The sequence below is a fragment of the Nycticebus coucang genome, chromosome 2 (assembly GCF_027406575.1).
Source record: "Nycticebus coucang isolate mNycCou1 chromosome 2, mNycCou1.pri, whole genome shotgun sequence".
NCBI lineage: Eukaryota > Metazoa > Chordata > Mammalia > Primates > Lorisidae > Nycticebus > Nycticebus coucang.
The window spans coordinates 155772162-155796624 of NC_069781.1; the positions used below are offsets into that span (position 1 = coordinate 155772162).

The 24463-nt window shown below is 53.1% G+C and overlaps 1 protein-coding gene across 2 annotated transcripts in view; it reads left to right on the plus strand.

Moving 5' to 3' along the window:
- Window positions 1–24463, plus strand: part of CPNE2 (copine 2) — a 48972-nt gene that overhangs the window by 16750 nt on the left and 7759 nt on the right. For both annotated transcript variants that reach the window (XM_053602413.1, XM_053602402.1), the window contains 12 exons: window positions 1893–2072; window positions 4029–4103; window positions 6226–6297; window positions 7587–7670; window positions 7929–8018; window positions 8879–8977; window positions 9457–9543; window positions 12530–12589; window positions 15031–15164; window positions 17251–17305; window positions 21314–21365; window positions 22665–22798. In XM_053602413.1, the coding sequence (XP_053458388.1) occupies window positions 1893–2072; window positions 4029–4103; window positions 6226–6297; window positions 7587–7670; window positions 7929–8018; window positions 8879–8977; window positions 9457–9543; window positions 12530–12589; window positions 15031–15164; window positions 17251–17305; window positions 21314–21365; window positions 22665–22798 (1122 nt within the window). The remainder of the gene's footprint in view (window positions 1–1892; window positions 2073–4028; window positions 4104–6225; window positions 6298–7586; window positions 7671–7928; window positions 8019–8878; window positions 8978–9456; window positions 9544–12529; window positions 12590–15030; window positions 15165–17250; window positions 17306–21313; window positions 21366–22664; window positions 22799–24463) is intronic.

The following is a 24463-nucleotide window of genomic DNA, read 5'->3' on the forward strand; positions in this document are numbered from 1 at the left end:
GGGGAAATGTGGGCCCAGAATGGGTTGGGACTTTTCTGTGTCATCCAGCAGGTTGGCAGTGAGAGGTGGGACACAGGGTCAGCTGAGGACTCCTGAGGGAGTGTCCAGTGTGTGATGAGTATGTCTGGGGCACTGGTACCCTCTGCCAGGTATCTGGAATGCCTTGCCTGCCTCTCAGGAAGTAGTGTCCCCTTCCCTCATGGCACTCCTCCTTCCTTCCCTGACAATCTCTGCTCCCACCCAGGCTGGCCACCCTTGCTAAAAATAGCCCAGGGGCAAGACCTCTTCCGTCCCTGCTGCTGGAGCCTTTGGAAATGAACTGGGTGGGAGGAAAAACCAACACAACGGGGGCCCCAAAATAGACCATTGCCCAGACTCTGCGGTTTAGGGCCTCAGCGTCCAGAGGCCAGGAGACAGGCCTGTCCCAATGCTACTACTGACACCCAGTACAAGGCCCTGTCCTCCCTCAGGCTTCAGGGTCCACAGTGGGCCACACACTTCCAGGATCTTGTTCAAGACACCAACGTCTGCCCCACCCCTAGGTGGGGAGCCCTTGACTCCACCTTTCCCCAAGAACCGCTCCTTCTTTCTGTTTCTTCTTTCAGTTTCCATGCAAAATGTGGTTTGAAAAAAGGGTTTTACCAAAATAAAAAGTACAAAAACTGGCTGGGTGCAGTGGCTCATGCCTGTAATCCCAGCACTTTGGAAGGACGATGTGGGTGGATCACTTGAGGCCAGGAGTTTGAGAACAGTCTGGGTAACATAATGAGACCACATCTCTACAGAAAAAATTTAAAATTTGGCCAGGTATGATGGCACATCCCTCTAGTCTCAGCTACTTGAGAAGCTGAGCCATGAAGATCACTTGAGCCCAGGAGTCTGAGGCTGCAGTGAGCTGTGGTGCAGCCTGGGCAGCAGAGGGAGATCCAGTTTCTCTCTGAAAAAAAAAAAAGGCTTGCTCAAGCGGCTAAGGCGCCAGCCACATACACCACTCGGGTTCGAATCCAGCCCGGCCTACCAAACAACAAAGACAACCTCAACCAAAAAAAAAAAAAAAAATGGCCAGGCATTGTGGCGGGCATCTGTAGTCCCAGCTACTCAGGAGGCTGAGGCAAGAGAATCGCTTGAGCCCAGGAGTTGAAGGTTGCTATGAGCTGTGATGCCATGGCACTCTACCCAGGGCGACAGCTTGAGGCTCTGTCTCAAAAAAAAAAAAAAAGGAAAACTACCTCTTTTTTGTAGAGGCAGAGTTCCACTTTATCACCCTCGGTAGAGTGCTGTGGCGTCACAGCTCACAGCAACCTCTAACTCCTAGGCTTAGGTGAGTCTCTTGCCTCAGCCTCCCGAGTAGCTGGGACTATAGGCGCCCGCCACAATGCCCAGCTATTTTTTTGTTGCCGTTTGGCCGGGGCCAGGTTTGAACCCGCCACCCTCAGTATATGGGGCTGGCGCCCTGCCCACTGAGCCACAGGTGCCTCCTGGAAAACCACTTTTTACATTCATTTTACAGAAGTGGGAACTGAGGCCCAGATGGAGAAGGGGACTTGTCCTCTGTCCCTTACCTAGGTGGGGACAGGGCCTGAGCTTAAGAGCTTAGGGGATGGAGCCAAGGCCGAAGAGTTAAGAATGTGGGTACCAGAGTCATAGCTGGGTTTCAAATCTTGTTTCTGTCCCACAGCTCTTCAACCTTTTGTAAGTCGCTTGCCCTCTCTGTGTTTCATTGTCTTCATCTGTGAGTTGGGGGTATTAGTGCTGCAGCCACATGGAAAACAGACCATGAGTGCCGGGCACAGAGTAGGTGTTGAGCAAGTTAGCGGGATGATTTCCAGTGGCCTGAGAGTGGTTGAACCGGCTGCCTGGACCCTGATTCCATCTTCCTGTCCCTCTGCCAGTATGACAGGACAGAAACTGCAATCAACAACCTCAATCCTGCGTTCTCCAGGAAGTTTGTCCTTGACTACCACTTTGAGGAAGTGCAGAAGCTCAAGTTTGCCTTGTTTGACCAGGACAAGTCCAGCGCACAGCTGGACGAGCATGACTTCCTGGGCCAGTTCTCCTGTAGCCTGGGCATGGTGAGCCAGGCCCTCCTGGGGGTGGGAGCAGGGCAGTGCCCTGAATCATCTCCTGGCTCCCCAGGACAGGGCAGCCCCTTGGAGAATCTCTGCCTCTACCTGCTTTCCCTGTCCCCATTTTCCTGGCTGGCTCCCGAAGTGCAAACGCAGAGTTGAGTAGAAGCCTGGTGGGTTTGGGACCATGCTGAAGAGCTCTTATCTTAAGGGGCAACCAAACACAGTGCCTGCCAGTTGCTGCCACACAGGAACAGGGGCCCTAAGTGGCCAGTGCTTCTGATTGTTAGAAATAATCAGGTGTGGTCTTGACTTCCTGGGGTGGGAGCACCCAACCACATCTAAGATACTCATGGTAGTCACACTTTGTGACCGACTTGCTGTGTGACCTTGGAGAGTTTTCTTTCCCTCTCTGGGTCACACTCCCCCATACAGCTCAGTCCTTGGTAAACTCATGGGGATTGGGGTGAAAGTCCAGGAGCCTCTGACACAAGTCCCAATTGTTCCTTATAGCCATGTGCCTTTGGGCATGCCCCCACCCTTCCTGGGTCTCAGTTTCCCCAAATTTTCCTTGGAGATCATGATGACTGCTCTGCCCAGCCTATGAGCATGGTGAGGGAATAAAATGGAAAGTGCTTTGAGAGGTCCTAGTAAACACTGAAATGCCCTAGGCCTTTTAGGAAAGGATGATCATGAAGAAAAGCAAGGGTTGCTGGTAGATATGATGTCCACCTTTTGTGTGAGAAGCAGGGCGCAGCAGTCAGGGTCCCCACCCTGTGGCTCCGCCCTCACAGAGTAGCTGGGGAGATAGTTTAAACCTTCGTGGACAGGCCCGGCGCCTGTGCTCAGGGTGCCAGCCACAGACACTGGGGCTGAAGGGTTCAAACCCAGCCCAGACCTGCCAAACAACAAAAAAATAACCAGGCACTGTGGCAGGTGCTTGCAGTCCTAGCTACTTGAGAGGCTGAGGCAAGAGAATCACTTAAGCTCAAGAGTTTGAAGTTGCTGTGAGCAGTGACGCAAACAGTGCTCTACCGAGGGCAACATAGTGAGACTTTGTCTCAAAAAAAAAAAGGACTCATGGACAGCAGCAGGGAACTGACAAGAGATGGGGAAACCATCTCACGGCGTAGACCCAGCAGGAAGCCAAGCACTGGAGGGAAGGCAGGGTGAGGAGGTGGTGTTGCCAGGGCCTGGTGTGACCTGTGGCCAAGAGAGGGAGGCCTAGGACAGGGCAGCTTCCACCAGACCATGGTCCCAGCCTCCCCTCCTTGATCTCCCATCTCCTGCTGGTGCCCCACGGGTGGAACCTCCAAAAACCAGAGGACAAAGGGGCCAGGTGGTGCTGTCCACAGGGTACAGAGCACATGGAGAAGGACAGAGCGGACTGAGAGGAGTAACCAGCCCGGGGGGTGGGGGGCCGCAGGAGCGGATCACACGGGTATGTGCTCATAACCGCAAAAGGAGACACTGGCATTGACCCAAGGTGGCCCATGGTGGATAGAGGACGGTGGTAGGATGACTTTTCAACGTGTTTCACTCTTCCTTTCAATGTAGTTTTGATTATTGAACCCTGTGAATGTATTACCTATTCAAAACAATGAAATACAAAGAGTCAGAGTGCTTCCCTGCTGGGGTCTGTGGCACGGCTGTGGGAGGGCTTGGGCTTCCCCCATCCACCTCCCCACTCTTGTCTTCAGAATGCCTTTTCCTGGGGGCAGACCAGGGCAGTGGGAGTCTCTCCTCGCTGTGAGACCTTGGGTGAGTTTCTTGACCTCTCTGGCCCTCGGTCTCCTCAATTGCCCACATTGGCTAATAATGGCTCTATGGTGAGGCTCTGGCAGGTGAAGGCTGAGCTGCTCTGGCAGGAGGTTGCCTGCTGAGCGGCGTTTATTGAGGGTTTTTTATTTCAGGGCCTCCCCCAACCCTGACTGCCTTTCTCTCTTCTCTCCCCCCTCCTAGATTGTCTCCAGCAAGAAGATCACTCGGCCTCTGCTGCTGATGAATGATAAGCCCGCAGGGAAGGGCTTGATTACGGTACCAGCCCCCTGCCTGCTCCCTGCACCCCCTTCCCCCATCAATGGGCCACTTCCCTAGCAGATAATCACCAGCTTTGTTTGGAGTAAAAAGGCCCAACTTACAACTTAGCAACAGGTCTCTTAGCAACGGAATCCTGGCTCCACAAATGATGCATTGGGGGCAGACTAGCTAAGGGGACTGCCAGAAGCCCCAAGGGTGACCAGCTCCAGGGCAAGGGCCTCCTACTCTTCCCTGGGGGTCTCCCCATCCCCTCCCCTCCACCTGGTCTCTTTTTTTGGGGGGTGTTCATTCAGAAGCCTTGCCTAGCAGCACTCTGCGATGGTTCATGCCATGCACAATGATTCCTCCTGAGATGGAATGTGGTGAACAGCCCCTTTCCAGGGATGGGCTCCGAGGTCCTCATGAACTCCCAGAAGCCAGGGCAAACCCTGTCTTGCAGATGGAGCTAAGGCTCAGAGAAGAAGTTCTGCAGGGCAGTTCACCTGGGGAGCGTCTCCCCTGGGTTTTCCCTCTTGCTTCCGTGCCCTTGTGATGCCTGCGGAACTGGCCATACTGGAGGGGGGAACACCACATCTTTGTGTGTTCCATGGTCTTTGCACGCCTGTTCTGGAACCTCACGTGGCTCCTCACTAGCTGTGCAGCCCTTCATTCGGGGCATCGATGGAGGTGTCAGTCCATGCTTGGCTTCCTGCCGGGGTTGTTTTTTTACCTCCTTCACTTAAATGGCCTAAGTTTAAGGCAAATTGAACTCTTGGCATAGCCTGAACATACCCCAGGCCCTTATTTGCTCTGTTCCTGCACCAGAACTTCCCTCCCAAGCCTCTTCCACCTATTGGCGTTCAAACACCATCTAACTGCGCTTTCAAGGCAGCTTCCCTCCACCTGGAAGCCAACCCAGACGGACCCCACCTCGCGGAGTGTGCCATCACCCCAGCATTTCTAGTTCCCTAGGCCTCAGTTCCCTCCTCTGGGAAATGGGAGCAATAGTAGGACCTGCCCTACAAATTAGGATTGCTGAGCAGGTCCCCCTGGAGGACAGGAAGGGGAGACCAGGCAGTCCAGCTGACCTATCCGTGGTTCCCAAGGACCGGATAAGCAGCGCATCCTGGAGACACGGGAAGAGGAAACCACACCCAGATAGGCCCTGGCCCATACTATTGCCGTGGGCTAAGGGGGTTTCCTGACCCTCTGTGGGGAAGAGGAGAGAGAGGCCAGGGAGGGCTCTTTAGAATCTTGAGGTCACCCAGCTAGTCCATCGCTGGCTGGGCTGGAGTCAGAGGACCATGGCTGATGGGGAACTTGTGGAGGACAGATGACTGGTGTGAGCTGATGAGACAGCAGGGGGCACTCAGTGGTGCCTGCCACTGCCCTGGGCCTCAGTTTCCAAAGTTGCATAGTAAAGCTGCTGTATTCTGATGCCTTGGTGTTTCCAGGTGGCTGTTCTCTCTGGTCTGCAGGAGGATGTGAGGAGACCTGTCCTATCATGCTGTTCCCCAGGCCAGGGCCTTTCCCAGGACTCAAGATCATCCCCAGTGTCTAGTCCCTGTTATATCTCCCCCTAACCATCCATGGGCCTTTGCTGAACCATATGGAGATATTTCCTGATTCCTCATACCCAGATGGGTTATTACTCCCATTTTCTATTTTTTTCTTTTTCTTACTTTCTTTTTTTTTTTCTGAACCAGAATCTTGCTCTGTTTCCCAGATAGAGTGCAGTGGTGTCCTCATAACTCACTACAACCTCAAACTCCTGGCCTCAGGCAATCCTTCTGCCTCAGCCATGTGAGTAGCTGGAACTATAGGTGCACACCACTGCAACCAGCTGATCTTTCTGTTTTTAGTAGAGATGTTGTCTCACTCTTGCTCAGGCTAGTCTTAACTCCTGGCCTCAAGCAATTCTCTTGCCTAAGCCTCCGAAAGTGCTGGGATCACAGGTGTGAGCCACTGTGCCCAGCCTGGATATTACCCCCAATTTCCAGAAGATCGAAACCTAGCACTATGCCTCCCCTCCTTTTGCCCTCGAGGATTGACTCCTAGGGTACCCTGTGCCCACCCTGCCTGGAGGGAGGTAGGGGGGTATCTAAGGAGCAGGACCCCTCACAGTCCTCTGGTCTTACAGATTGCCGCCCAGGAACTGTCTGACAACCGGGTCATCACACTGAGTCTGGCAGGCAGGAAGCTGGACAAGAAGGTGAGGCGGCAGGGGAAGGGTTTTCCATCTGACCAGTGTCCCTCTCCCAACCCCCGGGGTATATGGCCTAGCCTGGGGCCTCTGGCCACTGCAAATTAGGACTCCTTCACCGCTGAGGTAGTGAGCTTCCTGTCACTTAGAGGTAATCAGAACACAGCTGAAAAGCCACTCACTGGGGCAGCCATCTCACTTAGTGTAAATCCCAGGTTCCTTAAATACCCAGTAGGGCCCTACCTGATGTGTCCCAAGTATGCTCACTCCCTTGGGCTCAACCCTCCTCTGCTTCGGCCAGATCTAAGGCCTTGTTCCTGAATTAAATGGGGCACCCTCCTGCCCCAGGACCTTTGCACTTGCAGTTCCCTGTGTCTAGGGTGCTCTTTTCCTTGAATATCCACCCTGCTACCTCCATCTCTGCTCTTGTCACCTTAGTGAAGCCTTTTCTGAAATTGGTTTTGGATTCCCACCCCCTCCCACTTTGCTTGTCTCCTTAATACTTACTGCATCTAACTTAAATTCTTTTTTTGTTTTGTTTTGTCTCACTGTGTAGCCCTTGGTAGAGTGCTGTGGCATCACAGCTTACAGCAACCTTCAACTCTTGGGCTTAAGCGATTCTCTTGCCTTAGCCTCCCAAGTAGCTGGGACTTTAGGCGCCTGCCACAACACCTGGCTATTTTTAGAGGCGGGGTTTCGCTGTAGCTCAGGCTGGTCTCAAACCTGTGAGCTCAGGCAATCCACCTGCCTCAGTCTCCCAGAGTGCTGGGATTACAGGCGTGAGCCACCGCTCCCGGCCTAATTTATATTCTTATTTATTTTCTGTCTCTGTCACTTGAACATAACCTTTTTAGAGTGATGCTTTTTTTTTTTAGATTAAATGAGTTTTTAAAGGATGACATATCCCTTCTGTAATATGCAAGATAGTTTGGGTTTTTTAAATTGTCACTAAAATAAAATCCCATCCTGCTGGGGGCTCTGCCTTGTCCGGGACACAGTCCCCTCTTGAAGTTCTGCCCCATCTAAGATGCTGGAGTTCTAAGTCCTGGGGTCCCAGGGGGTCTGAGCACAAGCTCTAGCAATGTCAGGATGGGGGATTTCTGCTGGGGGAACCAGTTAGTCCCAGTAGGTTAGACCCAGTTGTTCTGGGCTTCCTGCTGAGCCTTGTGGGGACTGAGAGGAGGGGCCAGGCCTGCAGACCCTGACACCAACTGGGGGAGGCAGCAGGGTCACACTCCATCCTGCCGGCACCTGGTGGGATTGTACCTCTCTCACCCACATCCTCCTGCTTCTCCCAGGATCTCTTTGGGAAGTCAGACCCATTCCTCGAGTTTTATAAGCCAGGAGATGATGGCAAGTGGATGCTGGTCCACAGGACTGAGGTGGGTACGTGGGGGCCCAGGGGTCCCTAAGCCAGTGGGTCTGCAGTCCAGCTGCCCCCGGTGGCTCAGCATGGGGCTGTGCAGTCACAGGGCACCTGAGACCTTTGTTTCTGCCCTGCCACAGGGGTGTTCACTTCTGTCTCCAGAAGTGGCAGTGGTTCTCTCCATTTTGTCACCTTCCCACCCCGCCTTGTGTTGGACCAACCCCAGAGCTCTGCTGCCCTGGGCCTGAGCTCACTCCACCCGTCTGTCCTGCAGGTGATCAAGTACACACTGGACCCTGTGTGGAAACCATTCACAGTGCCACTGGTGTCCTTGTGTGATGCGGACATGCAGAAGCCCATCCAGGTGAGGAGGGCTCTGGGGACCCTGCTCCCCTCCCTGACAGCTCTGGCTTCCCAGTCCACCTGTGGCTCCTGGGGGTGCCTTGTCAAAGCTCTTTCTTATTAAAATGGAAAGAATCCCATCTTGAGGGGAGGGTGGACAGGAGACTAAGTCTTTGTCCTGGCTCTGCCCAACTCTCTGAGAAGCCTGGATGGGCTCCGTCTTCTATGATCCCTTCTATAAAACTATTCTACCTTTCCTGGAGGGCTAGGGTAATGAATGTGGAAATACCTTGAAAACAATTAAATGATGTGGACCTCTTGGGCTGGGGTTGAGGGCAGATGGGGTTGACAATCAGCTAGGTCAGGGTAAGGATCCCCAGATAGGGTACTAGGAATCTTGTATGCTAGTCCTGGGTCTGCTGCTGCTGCTGTGAGACTGTGGGCAAGTGCTTCCCTCTCAGGGCCTCAGTTTATCCATCAGTAGAATGGGCATGATAATTCCTGCCTTCCTTATTTTGGTATCATGGCAGCTAAGTTAGAGATCACATAAAGCTGGGATTTCTATGCCCTTCTCAGGAAAATGTATAGTCTTTAGAGGGCCCCAGGCCATGGCTATGACAGAGGAGCCAATTCTCGGGTGTGTTAGGGATCCAGCTTCCTGCAGCAGAGGGTGCAGCCTCCCTCGCTGGAGCAGGCACCCTTTCTCCTTTTCCAGCAGTCATAGAAGGCAGGAGGCAGCTGAGGAGCTACCGAGGCCAGCGGGGCACATGCTGGGGGAGGCACCACAAACAGGAGACATGGGGTTTGCCTGGGGATCTGAAGAGGGCTAGAGATCACCTCTTGAGGGGTAGCTCTGGAGTAACCGCAGTGGACCTGCCCTAGGTCACGTGCTACGACTATGACAACGACGGAGGCCACGACTTCATCGGCGAGTTCCAGACCTCAGTGTCACAGATGTGCGAGGCTCGTGATGGTGTCCCGGTGAGAAGGGCGCTTGGGCTGTGACCCCAAGACCTCAGCAGTGGCTGGAGAAAGGGTGTGAGGTCTAGAGTCCAGCAGACTGGGGCTCACATCCCATCCCTCCTGGATGTATGACTTTGAGCAAGATGTTCAATCTGTCTGAGACTCAGTTTCTCCATCTGTCCATAGAGGTGGAGGATAAGGATAGGGACCAAAGAGGTGATATGGATAAAGTGTGTCGCACAAAGCAGCCAGGAGCTGTCCATTTGGTCACCCCTAGAAGCCAGGCCCTCAGCTGGACATGAGATGGACGAGCCATCTGAAGGGGACAGTTGCTGATCCTCCTTCTGTTTCTGGGTGTGACCATCCAGGAAGGCTCCCTGGAGGAGGCATCTGCCCCTCCTTGTGAAGGCTGCAGAGGGGAGCCTGGGGCCTAGGGGAGGATGTGCTCCCAAAGAAGCCCCATGCTGAGCTTCTTTTTCTTGTCCTGTGTCTCCCAGCTGGAGTTCGAGTGCATCAACCCCAAGAAGCAGAGGAAGAAGAAGAACTACAAAAACTCGGGCATCATTATCCTGCGTTTCTGTAAGGTGAGCAAGAGCCTGGAACCAGGTTTTGGGCCACACAGAGAGATACCATTGCAGAGGGACAAACGGAGCCAGCGAAGCCCGGGTTCAAATCCTGCCTCTGCCATATCCTGGCTCTATGTGCTGAGCTTAACCTCGCGGGGTTCTGTCCTCCTCTGTGCAGAGGGGATGGTGATAACGTAGAGCATGTGAAGAGGTCTTCTGAGGAGGGCATGAGATGACCTTCTAGGGCAGTGTTTTTCAACCTTTTTTATCTCACGGCACAGATGAACCTATAGTTAAACTTCCTCAGCACGCTTAAATTATGTTGATAAAAAAAAAGAAAAGAAAGAAAGAGCTGGCTCGGCACCCGTCGCTCAGTGGTTACGGCACCAGCCACATACACCGAGGCTGGCAGGTTCAAACTCGGCCCAGGTCAGTTAAACAACAATGACAACTGCAACACAAAATAGACGGACGGGCATTGTGGCGGGAGCCTGTAGTCCCAGCTACTTGGGAGGCTGAGGCAAGAGAATTGCTTTAGCCCAAGAGTTTGAGGTTGCTGTGAGCTGTGAAGCCACAGCACACTACGGAGAGCGACTTACTGAGACTGTCTCAAAAAAAAAAAAAAGAATATACTTACTATGCTTTGAACGTCTTTCAAAAATAATTTAACTAATGATCTTTAAAATTTTTCGTGGCACACCAGTTGAAATTCATGATCTAGGGCCTATCCTAGTTGGAGGGTAGCTGTAGTGAGCTGCCGCTGCCATTTGCCTGTTGGGCGTCCAAGGGGCAGAGGAAGCCAACTGGGAGCACCCTGCCCTTTCTGGCATCAGTGAGGGCTCAAGTGACTATGACTCCTCTGGTATAGCTGGGGCCACTGAGGCCCAGACAGGCAATAAAGCTCATGTCAGCAGTGGTTAGACTGTGGGCAGGGGCCGAGATGCCTGGTGGCCAAATATCTTCAGAATCAGGCAGGATGTTGAGGAAGGCAGCCCAGAGGAGAGGGAAAGGCCTGCATCACGGCCTGCAGCTGGGGAGTGAGTTCTGGCACTACTGTCTACAGCTGATGGGTCCCAGGTCCCAGGCCACAGGCCTCCGTGTCCTCATCTGGAGACTAGGCTGTCAGGCTAGGAATTTACGGGAGCATCCAGGGGTGGTGTGATGAAGAAGTGCTCCGTAAAAGCTGTCAGGTTATAGCATCACAATTTACAGTCCTTGTATCTGAAATTTCCATCGTTTACATCTCTTTTCTCTTTTTTTTTGTAGAGACAGAGTTTCACTTTATTGCCCTCGGTAGGGTGCCGTGGCCTCACACAGCTCACAGCAACCTCCACCTCCTGGGCTTAGGCGATTCTCCTGTCTCAGCCTCCCGAGTAGCTGGGACCACAGGCACCTGCCACAACGCCCAGCTATTTTTTTGTTGCAGTTTGGCCGGGGCTGGGTTTGAACCCGCCACCCTTGGCATATGGGGCCGGCGCCCTGCTCACTGAGCCACAGGCGCCACCCGTTTACATCTCTTTTCATATATTTTTTTTTTTTTTTGAGACAAAGTCTTACTCTGTCGCCCTGGCTTGAGTGCCGTGACATCATCATAGCTCAACAGCAACCTCAAGCTCCTGGGCTCAAGTAATCCTCCTGCCTCAGCCTCCTGAGTAGCTAGGACTATAGGCGCCCACCACAACGTCCAGCTTTATTTTGGGTTTTTTTTTAAGAGACAGGTCTCGCTCTTGCTCAGGCTGGTCTTGAACTCCTGAGCTCAAGCAATCCACCCACCTCAGCCTCCCAGAGTGCTAGGATTATAGGCTTGACACACCATATCCGGCCTTCTTTTCACAATTTTTGGCACCTGCCTTTCTTATACTTTTTTCTAATCAGTCTTTCTCCCTCTCCACATTTTTTAAAAAAACATGAATACATTTATTTTGAAAGGAATGTTTATAACGCCACCAAAATGGAAAGGCCAGGATTTTCTGCCAAATGGAGACAAAGACCATCAAAACAAATACAGTCTTTTATTATAGCAGCTTTATTAATTTATAGAGGAAGGGCTAGAGGTGGAAGTTTCTGTTTGTTGGAATATAAAGGTAGATTAGTAAGAGCGAGGAGGGGTTCAGGACCTAAGAATAACAAGCAAGACTTTCTTGGCTTGGCGCCTGTGGCTCAAGTGGCTAAGGCGCCAGCCACATACTCCTGAGTTGGCGGGTTCAAATCCAGCCTGGGCCCGCCAAACAACAATGACAGCTGCAACCAAAAAATAGCCAGGCGCTGTGGCGGGCGCCTGTAGTCCCAGCTACTTGGGAGGCGGAGGCAAGAGAATCACTTGAGCCCAGGAGTTGGAGGTTGCTGTGAGTTGTGATGCCATAGCACTCTACCTAGGGTGACAGCTTAAGGCTCTGTCTCAAAACAAACAAAAAACAAGCAAGACTTTCTCTGTCAGCTCACTGGGAGGTATAATTTTTTTTTTTTTTTCTGTAGAGACAGAGTTTCACTTTATGGCCCTCGGTAGTGCCATGGCATCACACAGCTCACAGCAACCTCCAACTCCTGGGCTTAAGCGATTCTCTTGCCTCAGCCTCCCGAGTAGTTGGGACTACAGGCGCCCGCCACAACACCCAGCTATTTTTTTGTTGCAGTTCAGCCGGCGCTGGGTTTGAACACGCCACCCTCGGTATATGGGGCCGGCGCCCTACCGACTGAGCCACAGGCGCTGCCCCTGGGAGGTATAATTGATACGGGACCCTGGATCCCTGCCTGGGGGATCATCATGTGTCTATGTGTGTTTTGGGGGATGCCCTTGGGTCCCCTACCCATTGGGAACCTCTGCTCCGAAGTCTTCATTATGGAGAGATTTGGGTTCCGTTGTCTTCAAATCAGGCCCATCTGCTTGTCTCAGCTTCCTTGTCCCTCTGGAGGCTTTATGACACAGAACAACAGTTCCCCATGGGCATTTGTGATAAGGGTGACCAAGACAGGGGGACCCACTAACTCACCTGCTTCCTTCCAGATAAACCGGGACTACTCTTTCCTGGACTACATCCTAGGAGGCTGCCAGCTCATGTTCACCGTAAGGCTCTCCCCTCTGTCCCCACTGCACATCTACCCTGGTGAGGGTCCTTCTGAGGGCTTGGACTACTACTGCAGCGGGAGGAACTTGGGATAAACTTCAGGAAGGACTTCCCTAGGGCAAGGGTGTGCCTGGCCCAGCCTAGAGGGTGTAGGTGGTTTGATCCTGCTGGATGGGCCTGAGTTGAGGCTTAGCTACAGGTTGGAGCATGACTGCCTAAGCTCTCGGTCTGCTGGCTACACCCCATAGGAGGGAAAAACGAAAGCCAGATTCTTCCCCACTGGCCCCAGGCCTTCTGAGATCTGCCCCCTGCCTGCCTCCTCTGCTGCTTCTTCCTTCTCATTCACTTGCCTCCAGCCACACTGCCCCTCCGTTGGCCCAACGCACCGAGCTCTGCTCCTCTGAGGGCTTTGCCTTTGCTGTTCCCTCTGCCTGAAATGCTCTTCCCTGGAACTTTGGCACACCTGCCTAGCTGCCATCCTTCAGGACTGAGGAGGTGACAAAGGTCCCCTGTTCCTGTCACCTCTCCTCTTATCTTCTGGGCACTTGACTCTCTCTGAAATTGATATGCATTTTTCAGTATTTCCCGTCTGTCCCACCCGCTGGAATGTGCCTGCCCTGAGTGCAGGTACTTGGTGCGTTCTGTCTCCATCCCAACCTCAGCGTATCACATGGTACCTGGCACATAGCAGGTGCTCGATAATTACTCACTGAAAGAAAGCACTGCTGCTCTGCCTGTGGCCTGGGGTCTTCACCCACAGACTGTCATTTTCCCTGCTTTTGGTGCTCATGCCAGGAGGGGAGGAAGCTGCCGGGGTGCCATGCTCAGTGCCCACCTCCTCATCGTTGCCCCTAGGTCCCAGTGGGGGCGGAAGGGCATTGCAGGACTAAGTGGGGTCAGGAGTTGGCCTTGTTGACCTTTAACCCCACTCATCACTGCTGCTTCTCCCCTGCAGAACTGTCAGGCCCTCCTGTTCCTCCTCCATAGCTTTATTCAGGCAGCAAATGTGCACTGAGCACCTCCTTTGTGCCAGACTCCAGGCTGTGCCACTGCAGGGGTCCCTCAAAGACTGAGACGTGCTGCCCCTGCCTTGGGGAGCTGGCCCTCCAGCAGTAGGAGGACTTGGGTGGATGGTCCCTTCTCTCTCACCCTAACTGTGACTGAGTTCTGTCTCCCAGTCCTTATCCTCCTCTGCTGGGCAGGGGCCTTTCTTGGCCACGCCTCTGTCCTACCTTTCCAGGGCTGGGCTGGGATTCCCTTGGGGCTGAAAGCAGGCAGAGCTCCCATGCCTGCCCACCCAGTAGCCCCCAAGTCCTATTGAGCACCTACCCTTTATGCTGTCCCCAGCCCTGGACCAATCTCCTTGAGGCATTTGCCCCCCGCCTCCGTAGTGAGCTTCCAGCTGACTGGGAATCAGGAACAACCCTGTCAGGAGCCCCAGGTCCCAGGGCCCTGTGGTGATCTGATGATGGGGAGAGGGCTTGGATTGGGGGTGAGGTATCTGGGAAGGCTTCAGTAGAGCTGCAGCATCTAAGTTGGTTCTGGGAGATGAAGGAGAATAAGATAGGGTGAAAAGATGGCCTGGCTCTTCAGGCAAAGGGAACTTCATGAATAAATGCTTGGAAATGAGAGTGCAGGTAGAAATAGTGAGGAGAGGGCAGTACCTGTGGCTCAGTGAGTGGGGCGCCGGCCTCATATGCCAAGGGTGGCAGGTTCAAACCCAGCCCCGGCCAAACTGCAACCAAAAAATAGCCGGGCGTTGTGGCGGGTGCCTGTAGTCCCAGCTGCTCAGGAGGCTGAGGCAAGAGAATCACGGAAGCCCAAGAGCTGGAGGTTGCTGTGAGCTGTGTGACGTCATGGCACTCTACCCAAGGGCGGTACAGTGAGACTCTGTCTCTAAAAAAAAAAAAAAAGAAAGAAAGAAATAGTGAGGAGAAAATGGAAGCTGGGCAATGGATTTTTTTTCTTTCTTTTTTTTTTTAGAGACAGAGTCTCACTTTGTCGCCCTTGGTAGAGTGCCGTGGCGTCACAGCTCACAGCAACCTCCAACTCCTGGGCTTAGGCGATTCTCTTGCCTCAGCCTCCCGAGTAGCTGGGACTACAGGCGTCCACCACAATGCCCAGCTATTTTTTGTTGCAGTTTGGCAGGGGCCAGCTTTGAACCCGCTATTCTCGGTATATGGGGCCGGTGCCCTACCCACTGAGCCACAGGCAGCGCCCTGGGCAATGGATTTTTATGCTTGGACAATAGGGAGCCACAGATGGTGTTAGAGCAGAAGACTGATGTAATCAGATAGTTTCTAGGTTTCAGACTGTCTTAGTTGGGAGAGCATTGCGATGGGCTTCCCATAGTCCATCAGCCTCCTTCATTCCCTGGCCTGGGATATGGAGCTGAGATCCTCTGACCATGCTGAGTAGTCTTTATGTCCCCCCTCTGCAGGTTGGAATAGACTTCACAGCCTCCAATGGGAATCCCCTTGACCCTTCCTCTTTACACTATATCAATCCCATGGGTACCAATGAATATCTGTCAGCAATCTGGGCTGTTGGGCAGATCATTCAGGACTATGACAGGTAAGCTTGCAGAAGGGCTCTGAAGGTCAGCTAGGTTTTCATCCTACATGGGAAGTTCAGTGTGTCAAAGCTACAAGGGACCTAGAAATCTTCCAATCTAGGAATGACCAGCACATGGCACACAAGCAGTTGCCCCTTCCTATACCTGTGGCAGACATTGCCAATCAATTGCTGCACTCTTACCTGCCAGGCCCTGATTCAGATTGGGATCCTTCACATAGTACACCAAATAGCCAATCAGAAAATGAGTCAGAATGGGAGATAAAACTCGTTTGCTTGTTGGCTTGCTACAACTTCTCCTCTTGGAACTGGGGAAATGGGGTCTTGATGTGGGTGTGGAGAATTTGTTCCAAATCTCACTGATTGGGGGGATTGTACCAGGGCCAGACATTCTGGTTCCTGGGCCTACCATTACTGCCCTAGCAGTCTTACTGCTGTTGGGAACATTGGAAGAACAGACAGCACCATGGATTCATCCTATAACCATGCTTCCTGGGGACCTTTGGGCCAGGGGGATACAGTGGAAAAGTCAGTGAAGGAAAGTTGTATAGCGTGTGGGAGCTGTGGCCACCAAAAGCATGTGCTGGTTGGGAGCTCCAGGTCAGAAGGTGGAATGACCAAGACACTGACACGTGGCAATGGAAGAGGAAGGAGCCAGTGCCAGGGATCCTGCAGGTATGAATGCAGGCACTGGAATCCTGTGTGGCCTTGGCCTCCCAGATAGAGGCAGCATCTGGACCAGTGTCTGACTTCCAGGAGACTTAGGGCCTGAAGGATGGCTATGACTGCGGGCCACATTAAGAGAGATACAGCATGCAGAGTAAAGGAGGTGGAAGTCCCCACCTGCATGGCCAGGTGGGAGAGGCCGCTGGTATTGATGTTGCAGAGACCCTTTTACCCAGCTGCCCATTCAGCCCCATCACTGAGCCATCTCAGGGGCATTCAGACTTACCAAGGCCCCAGTGAGTTCTGGACACCTGGTTTGAGCCACCATCACCACCTGCCCAGATAATTTCATTAGTGTCCTCAATGGTCTCTCTGCTTCTGCCCTGGTCCCTAAATGTATGTCTTCCACACAGCAGCCAGAGGAACTGGCTTATATTTAATAAAATATATGTTGAATGAACAAACTGATGTGGCATAGTCCCTGCCCTCAAGGAATTCTCACTTAAAGAAGCAGAAAGGGAAGAAATCATTGGAGTTGGGCGGTGCCTGTGGCTCAAAGGAGTAGGGCGCTGGCCCCATATGCTGGAGGTGGCGGGTTCAAACCCAGCCCCGGCCAGAAACTGCAAAAAAAAAAAGAAGAAGAAAAAAGAAATCCATTGGAGTTCTGAGAGATCAGTTTACCTATGAGGGAGGAGCTATGGGAGCACAAAAGAGAGAGGACGATAGGGTATCAGAGAAGTCCACAGACAGAAGGGGCCATTTTGATTGGCCTTAGAGGATGAGTAGGAGTTTGCCAAGGGAAGCAGACGATGGAGAGGTGTTTCAGGTGGGGGCATACAGAATTGAATTTGGGATGTGAAAGTATCCTGTGTGTTTAGGAATTAGGAGTGGCCACTGCTGAAGGAGTGAGGTGTGGGGGGAGAGAGAGCAGGTGGAAGGAGATGTGACTAGGCTCTGGGGCTGGATGATGAAAGGCCTTGAATGCCAAATCAGGGTTTTCATTTTAAGAGAGTTTTCCCCAACTATAAACAGGAGATTGAGAAGCAGCCAGTACATTCCACTTCCATCATGACCTTGGTTTAATGGCTACTTGGGGTCTTGGTTTGATAAGGATCTAGAAGCTCACCCAGGACCACTGGTTAGAAGTGCTGTTGTTGATTAGTCATGTCTGCTACAGGTATGGAAGTAGTCAGTGACACCCCGTGTTCACCAGATACCCAGAGGTGGGTTTGGGCTTATTAGATAGATCATTCTAGGAGAGCTTTTTCTAAAGGCGGTGAGTTTTTTCTTTCTATCCTTGGAGATGTTCAAGGCAGGATAGGCCCATCCCTGGAGAAGGGGTTGGGAGGGCTGAGTGTAGGTCAGTAAAGAGGGCTCCTGTCCAGCTGTCTCCATGTTTTTCTGTCCTCTCTCTCATTAGTGATAAGATGTTTCCGGCTCTGGGATTCGGGGCCCAGTTACCTCCAGACTGGAAGGTGAGTGAAACCAAACTTAGTTTGCTTTTGGTTGAGATGGGACTTGTGTGTATGGCCTCTCTGGGCTCTGCTTTTGAAAGGTCTTGGCTTGGGGGCCCGTCATCCTGCGTTCTGTACGTTCATCCCAATCACACTCATTTCTCAAGCCTGAGCCTCTTGCAGGCACTGAGGTTATAACAAGGAACAGCCACAGTTTTGGTCTCTGTTTCACTGATAACCCACGTCCTTTGGGGAAGACAGAAAGGGTTGTTAGACTTAGCAAATAAAAGTACAGGACACTCAGTTAAGTTTGAATTTAAGATAATTTTTTTTATTCCAAAAATAATACAATTTAAGACAATTTTTAAAGTATAAGTCGGTCCTGAATAGTGCATGGAACATACTTCCTACTAAAAAAGTATCCATTATTTATCTGAAATTCAATTTAGTTGGGCATCCTATATTCTATTTGGCAATTCTAAAGGATAGGCACTATCAGTAGTGCTGAGATGGGGGTGGTATAGGCCTGGGGTGCCCAGAGGAGGGAACCCAACCCAGGCCAAGGGCATCAGGGAAGGTACCAGGAAAGGGGTGGTTTGGGGGCCCAGAGAGGGAAAGTTGATGAGGGCAGAAGCTGTAAAGCTGGGAAGCCCACTGCAGCCAGGAGTAGGAAACATTGTCCCACTTTACAAGTGAACAAGCTGAGACCTAGAGCCTAAAAGTGACTTGCCCAAGGGCACATTCGCCACAGAGGGTCTGTGTTCCAGCTGGACAGAGGCACTCTAGAGCTTACTCTCGGAATCTGTTGCCTCCCCAATGAGAAGGCTATGGGGTGTGGGCACAGAGGGCTCCTACCCCTGCACATCGGTCTCAGCCCGTGCCCCGTTGTCCATATCCAAAACAAGCTTTGGCCTCCCCTTGTCTCTGGTCCTCTTTGGGGAGGGCAATTTTTACCTAGAATTTCAGGGAGTGGCTTTAGGGCCAGGGCAGGAGAGCTGGCACCCTTGGCACGGATGAGGTAGAGCAGGGTCCTATGGGACCAAAGCTGGGCCTCTGGGCAGTCATGGGGATGCCACTCAGCGGGCAGGGCCAGCTGGTGCGGCCAGGCCCAGCACGAGCCCGTTGCTAGGAAACCACCCAGCTTTCAAAGAACACAGCTGAATGAGATGTTTTCTTGAGCGAAAGCCTCCTTGGAAATGTCACAGGGCAGCTCTGGGGAGGCTGGGGTTTGGCCAGGCTGAACTGTCCGGTGGTGCCAAGAGCAGTGCAGAACCAGGAAAGGGCAGATGCTGTGGCCCACCTCCCCTCCGCCCCTCTCCCTCCCTCTCATGGCAGTTTGCCCACCTCCTGCCACATGAACTTTCTGTCATCCATCCCCACCTCAGGGCCTTTGCAGGAGACCCTGTTGCTCCTTTTCACCAGCTTGCTCTCATGTGGGCCCCTCCTCCCTGCCCCAGGCACTGTCCTCACAGGGCTGTACCATTTCCTTGTGATCTGGCTTCCTGCTCCCTGTGTCCCAGCACAGGCCTCGCAATGCTTGTTTATTGACAGAGTGAATTTAGGACCCAGCCCAGTGGCCTGACCAAACAGAAGGGTTGGTTCTCTGAGGGTGAGGAGCTGGGAGGAGCCAGAAGGAGACCTGCTTGCCTGCCTTCAGGCCCCCAGTTCCCAGAGAACACCCCACCCCTGAGGACACAACATGAAGTCAGGATGAGCCAGAGTCACTCAGACAAAGAGTAGGTCTGGGCAGAAGGAACTACCTGTGCAAAGGTCTTGGGTGGCGAACCTGAGGCTCAGAAATGACAGTCACTCTGAGATCCTTTCAGCTCCCTTCCCCCAACTACCCTGCCTGCCCCTGCCAAGGCTACAGGGGCTGAGTCTTAAGTAACTCACTGGCCACAGGGCTGGGCCAGGTAGGGTGAACAGAGCCATTGATTGTCAGAAGGCAGCAGGGAGTCCCAGGACAAAGACCCATGGCCAGCTCCTGGTCCCCAGGGGACCCTAATCGGCTTGGTGTGGCCTCCAGGAAACTTGTCCTATTTACTGACATTTCTGAGGCAAACCAGGGCAACAAGCCTGAGAAGGGACTGGGCTGCCTACTGTAGCCAGCATGGACGCTTGTCCCCCAGACCTGGACCTGGCTCTGCTGTCACTCACTCATATGACTTGGACACACCCTGGCCCTCTCTGAACCTCAGTTTTTCCACCCATGAAATGGAACTGCTGGATTAGGCAACCTCCACCGAGGCCTCTAGGGTGAATGGGCAACCACTCACAGCCCCTGTCACCTGGCCAATAGGCCAGGACCCTCCCCAAATAAAGAAAGGGGACATGTGGGGACTGGGGAGGAGCCAAGGAATCAGAATATTCATTCATCCCTATCAAGAGGGGGCTTTTGCACTATGGTCTCTAAAATCTCCTAAAATCTGATTTTGTAGGAAGTGGTTGGCCCAAGGGAGGCCTGTTTCCTTGGCAACCATTTTCTCTCTCAGCCCCTCCATAACAAGCCCCTCTTTTAATCTCTGAAATCTCCATGGCAACAAGGACCTCCAGCCCCTATACCTGGAGCCCAGACTGGGGACAGGGTGAAGAGGACCCCTGGGCAGGCAAGGACACAGCCCAAGAGGAACATCTGGGGACTGGCCCTTGCAGGGCACCTAAGGCTGCCTGCAAAGGACAGAAACCCACATTCCCTGAAACAGAGAAGAGGCCCCACACCCCTCCCCATGCTGCCAGGCTCAGGGCAGGGTAGGGTGAACACCAACTGCTGCGTCTCCCCAACTTGGCCCAGGAGTAAGGCCAGTATCCTGCCCCATGGTGAGGCTTGAGGGCCTGTGCAGCCATGTGGCTTTTGGCGCCTGGCTTCCCCTAACTTTGTTTTCTTGTGAAATATGGACTCTGGATTTAGCAGGGCCTTGTGCTTGTTTGTGCCCAGACTAAAGCTATCCCCCAGCAGCTGGGTACTGGGGATCCCATTGCCCTGGACGTCTCTTCTCCATCCTAATTGGAGATCTCTGACAGTGGAACACTTTCTGAGGTTGGTAGGTTCATGGAACATGAGCTCTGGAGGCTCTGCCCTGCAGTAAATATGGGAAAATTCTAGTCCATTCTGTGTCTCAGTTTTGTCATCTGTAAAATAGGATGATAACATGCCCCCATGGGGTGTTGTAATGGAGGAGTGAGGGGGATCCCTGGAAAGCACTGGACATGGGGTGCAGCACGTGGCAGGAAGGGGGCTGGCAGTAGGCAGGGAGGGAGAGTGGGATGCCCCCTCATCTGAGCTCTCTGGCCTCTCCTGAGGCCCTGGCTTCTGCAGTCACTATAGCCCCGCAGCTCTGAATGGGGCCTATATTGGTCCCTCTATTCCCAGAGCCAGGAGAACAGCAACAACTGGACTACTGTTGGTGCAGGGGATGTCCTGGAGTGTGCAGGTCTGCCTTGCTGATCCACCTGGGGCTGGGCCTGGAGGCAGAGAAACAGGACCCGTCCCTGGGAGGACTGAGACACCCTGTCTGACCCCCTGCCAGCCCCTTACACTCCCTAATCCCTCAGTTCAGCTCTGAGAGTGTGATTAGCTAATCCCAGTTTGGCTACCTGGCACAGGCAGGTTCCCTTCCGGGCCCTTTTGCTTACTATTAAGGTAGGGAGAAGCCTTGGAAGCCCCAGGAAAGTTCTAATCATGGACCCCACACAACTGTAACAATGATGAAAGGGCTTTCCAAATGCTACTTGAACCACTACTCTCAGAGGCATCTCTGTCCCATTCACGGACCCTCTTAGAATTGCAAGGGGACATAGTAGATAGCCCTGACCACCCCCCAGAAGAGATTGGGATGATATGCAAGTGCCTAGGTTTCCCCTATTATGAAGTACAGTTGTCAGGCCTCTCTGCGGGTAAGACATGGCCATGAATGGGAAAGCAGATGTAGGTGTGCCAGTAGCCTGGGACATTGCAGGGGGGTGGTTTAGGAGCCAGGTGCCCTCAGAGGGAGCCTAGGCTGCCCACTCAGCCTTTTCTTTGCATTTCAGGTCTCCCATGAGTTTGCCATCAACTTCAATCCCACCAACCCCTTCTGCTCTGGTGAGTGTCACTTACACCTGCATCTGCCCTGGGCAGAGGGAGGGCAGAGGACAGGCCCACCCCTTTCTCCTGTATCCTCTCTGTCATACTTGCTCCTAATTAGAAATGGGGAAGAGTCAGAGTCAGTCATGGATTCAAGGCCAGCTGCTGCCCTTTCTCTGCTGGAGACCTTGGAGAGGGCCACTGTACCCTCCATATGCTGCTACCTGCCTCGGCCACTTTGTAGGTGGTTAAATGAGAATTCCAGGAAGCTGTTGATGGGGAGCCCTGTGTAAACCAGCTGGCACCATTACACATCTGCTCTCACTCCTGCCCACCCTCCCTCCCTTGCTGGAAGGTCCAGTCCTGCTCTCCAGCTGAGGGTTGGGAGAGCAGGAGGAAGCCGAGGCTAAGAAGTGAGTGCGGTATCTGTGCTCACCCCTACTCCTGGGCCTAAGGGCTTTCTGAGTCTTCTAAGGCAGTTAAGAAACCATTAGAAGGGGAGGTGCAGGTGGGTGTGGAAGAGGGCGGTTCCTACCATCAGTAGACCTTTCAGCCTAGGATTTGGCTTGGGCATGGCATCCACTGTCCTTCCCCAAGGCTGGGCTAGGAAACAACCAAGCTACCAATTTAGGGACTTGGAAACCATTAGCATCTGCTGACTAGAATGTGGCCCTCCAATCCTGCTGTTTCTTTCTGATTAGAGGTAAATCTCCAGAGACTTTTTTTTCAGGTTCAGGTTGGTAGACTTCATCTTTGGCCCAAGTTTTTCTGGACAGGACCACAGGACAGTGGGATATTCATACTCTCATTACAGCAGCTATTTAGAGAACACCCACTGTGTACTGGAGTTGTGCAAGCACCTTGATCCCCTAACACTGAGCAGATGCCACATAGTGTGTCCAGAATGGACCTCCAGAGGGCTTCCAGTGGTCTTAGAGCATCACTGCAAGCTTTGTGAAGCCCCTTCTCTGGAAGGGTCTGCTTGGCACCCCTCCTGCCAACTGCCTGAGAGTGGAGATTATCGGTCCCCTTGACAGCCAAGGAAATAGGCCCAGAGAAATTAAACACCTTGCCCCTAGATCCCTCAGCTAAGAGCGGCAGGATGCATACTCAGGTCTGTCTGACTCCACATTGAGGCCACTTGGCTTTACACCACCCTGGCCCTGCCCTCTAGGAACTTCTAGCTTCACAGGGCCCACGCTGACCATGGCAGAGACAGTTTGGGTGAGCACGAAATAGATGCTTCATCAGCAGTAGGATGAGAGCCATTGCAAGGTCAGGGGTGTAGGACTGATCCAGACTCTCCTCTTGAGGCAGGTGTGGACGGCATCGCTCAGGCGTACTCAGCTTGCCTGCCCCACATCCGCTTCTATGGACCCACCAATTTCTCCCCCATTGTCAACCACGTGGCCCGATTTGCAGCCCAGGCCACGCAGCAGCAGACAGCCACGGTGAGTAGGCAGCCCTCACCTGGGTGGGCCAGGAAAAGGCTGGCACAGGCTGGGGTCTGCCCTTCCTACCCCAAGCACTCACCCACGGGGGTTGGCAAGCAGAATATTCTACTTCTCTTTGTTTTATATCCTAGTAGTGACTCTGCTTCTCTCTGGTCCTCAATTCCCCAGAAGTTTTGGGGGGTTCTTTTGAGACGGAGTCTCACTCTGTTGCCTTGGATAGAGTGCCCCTGCGTCACAGCTCACAGCAACCTCAAACTCTTGGGTTCAAGCAATCTTCGTATCTCAGCCTCCTGAATAGGCACCCACCACAGTACCCAGCTAGCTTTTCTGCTTTTTTCAGTGGAGTTGGGGTCTTGCTTTGCTCAGGCTAGTCTCAAACTCCTGAGCTCAGGAGATCCACCTGCCTTGGCCCTAGAGTGCTAGGATTACAGACGTGAACCACTGCGCCCAGCCCACCTGCAAGAATTTTACGGGGGCTGGTCCTGGCTTCCTGGAGCATAGACCTGAGGAGGCAGTTCAGTTCATGCTGAGCAGGAATAGGGTTGTGACCCTTGGGAGATGTCCCCCCAGGGCGAGGGTACTTGTTACTCTGAGGATGGATGGGCACCTGAAGACTGTGATCCCTGAGGCCCTAAAGCTGGCCCTTGTGAGCCACCTAGTTTAGAGCAGCCCCCGCCTCACACTGAAGGCTGCAGAAGTGTCTGGCCCTGGCTCTGAGCTCAGTAACAAGGTGAGAGCCTCAGTGGCTTGGCCTAAGACTGCTGAGGCTGCCGCATGGCATCTGGAACATATAGCCCACCCTGGGTGTCTGCAACCCTGGTCCCCCTCCTCTTCCCCCAGGCAGTGTTCTATGGCAGGGTCTGTCACCAGTGTTGGGATCCCCAAAGTGACCTTGTCCACCTCCCTACCATCCACCATGATCTTCCCTAAGGGAAGTTCTCTGATCACCTCTGCCTTCTGACCCTGGGGACCTGGCTGACTACTCCTCGGACTTCCCAGCCTGACCTCAGTCCTACTCCTCCAGCTCAAGCTGTGACTGGGAACTATATTCCCAGGCCTGGGGAGCAGCTCCTGGTCTGGGGCCGAGGAGACTTGAACCTAATTCCTTCCTGGCCACCAACCCCTGTGAGACTTCCATAGGCCTCTTCCCTTCTCTACACATCTACCTCCACTGGAAGGAAAGCATTGTTGAAGTCCCTTCTAGAATGTTCTTTTCACTCTACTGTGAAATACCCCAAATTCACCCTCTTGCCATGGGTCCCTCCCTGGACACTGCAGCTGCCCCACATCCCTCTTGCCCCCTACCATTCGTTATCCTGCCAAAGGGTCAGATCCTGCCACTCCCCTGTGGAAAATACTGTGCAATCAGATTAAATCCTCCAAGGCCAGCCTGTGCCTTCCTCGAGGATAATTCTGCCACCTGAATCACCCCAAGCTGTTCCCCTGCACAGCTTCTGCCCAAAGGTCCTTCCCCAGACTCTGCATGGCGGGTTCTGTCTTGTCCCCCAGTGTCCCTTGCACTGCGGCCTCCTCCGAGCAGCCTTTCTCAACCACCTGTGTGAGTAGACCTCCCCTGCCTTCCCCGCCTGTCCCCATCTGAGTCTGCTGACTGCTGGCAGTGTCAAGTTCACATTCTCCTCATCTGCTTGTCTCTTGTGCATC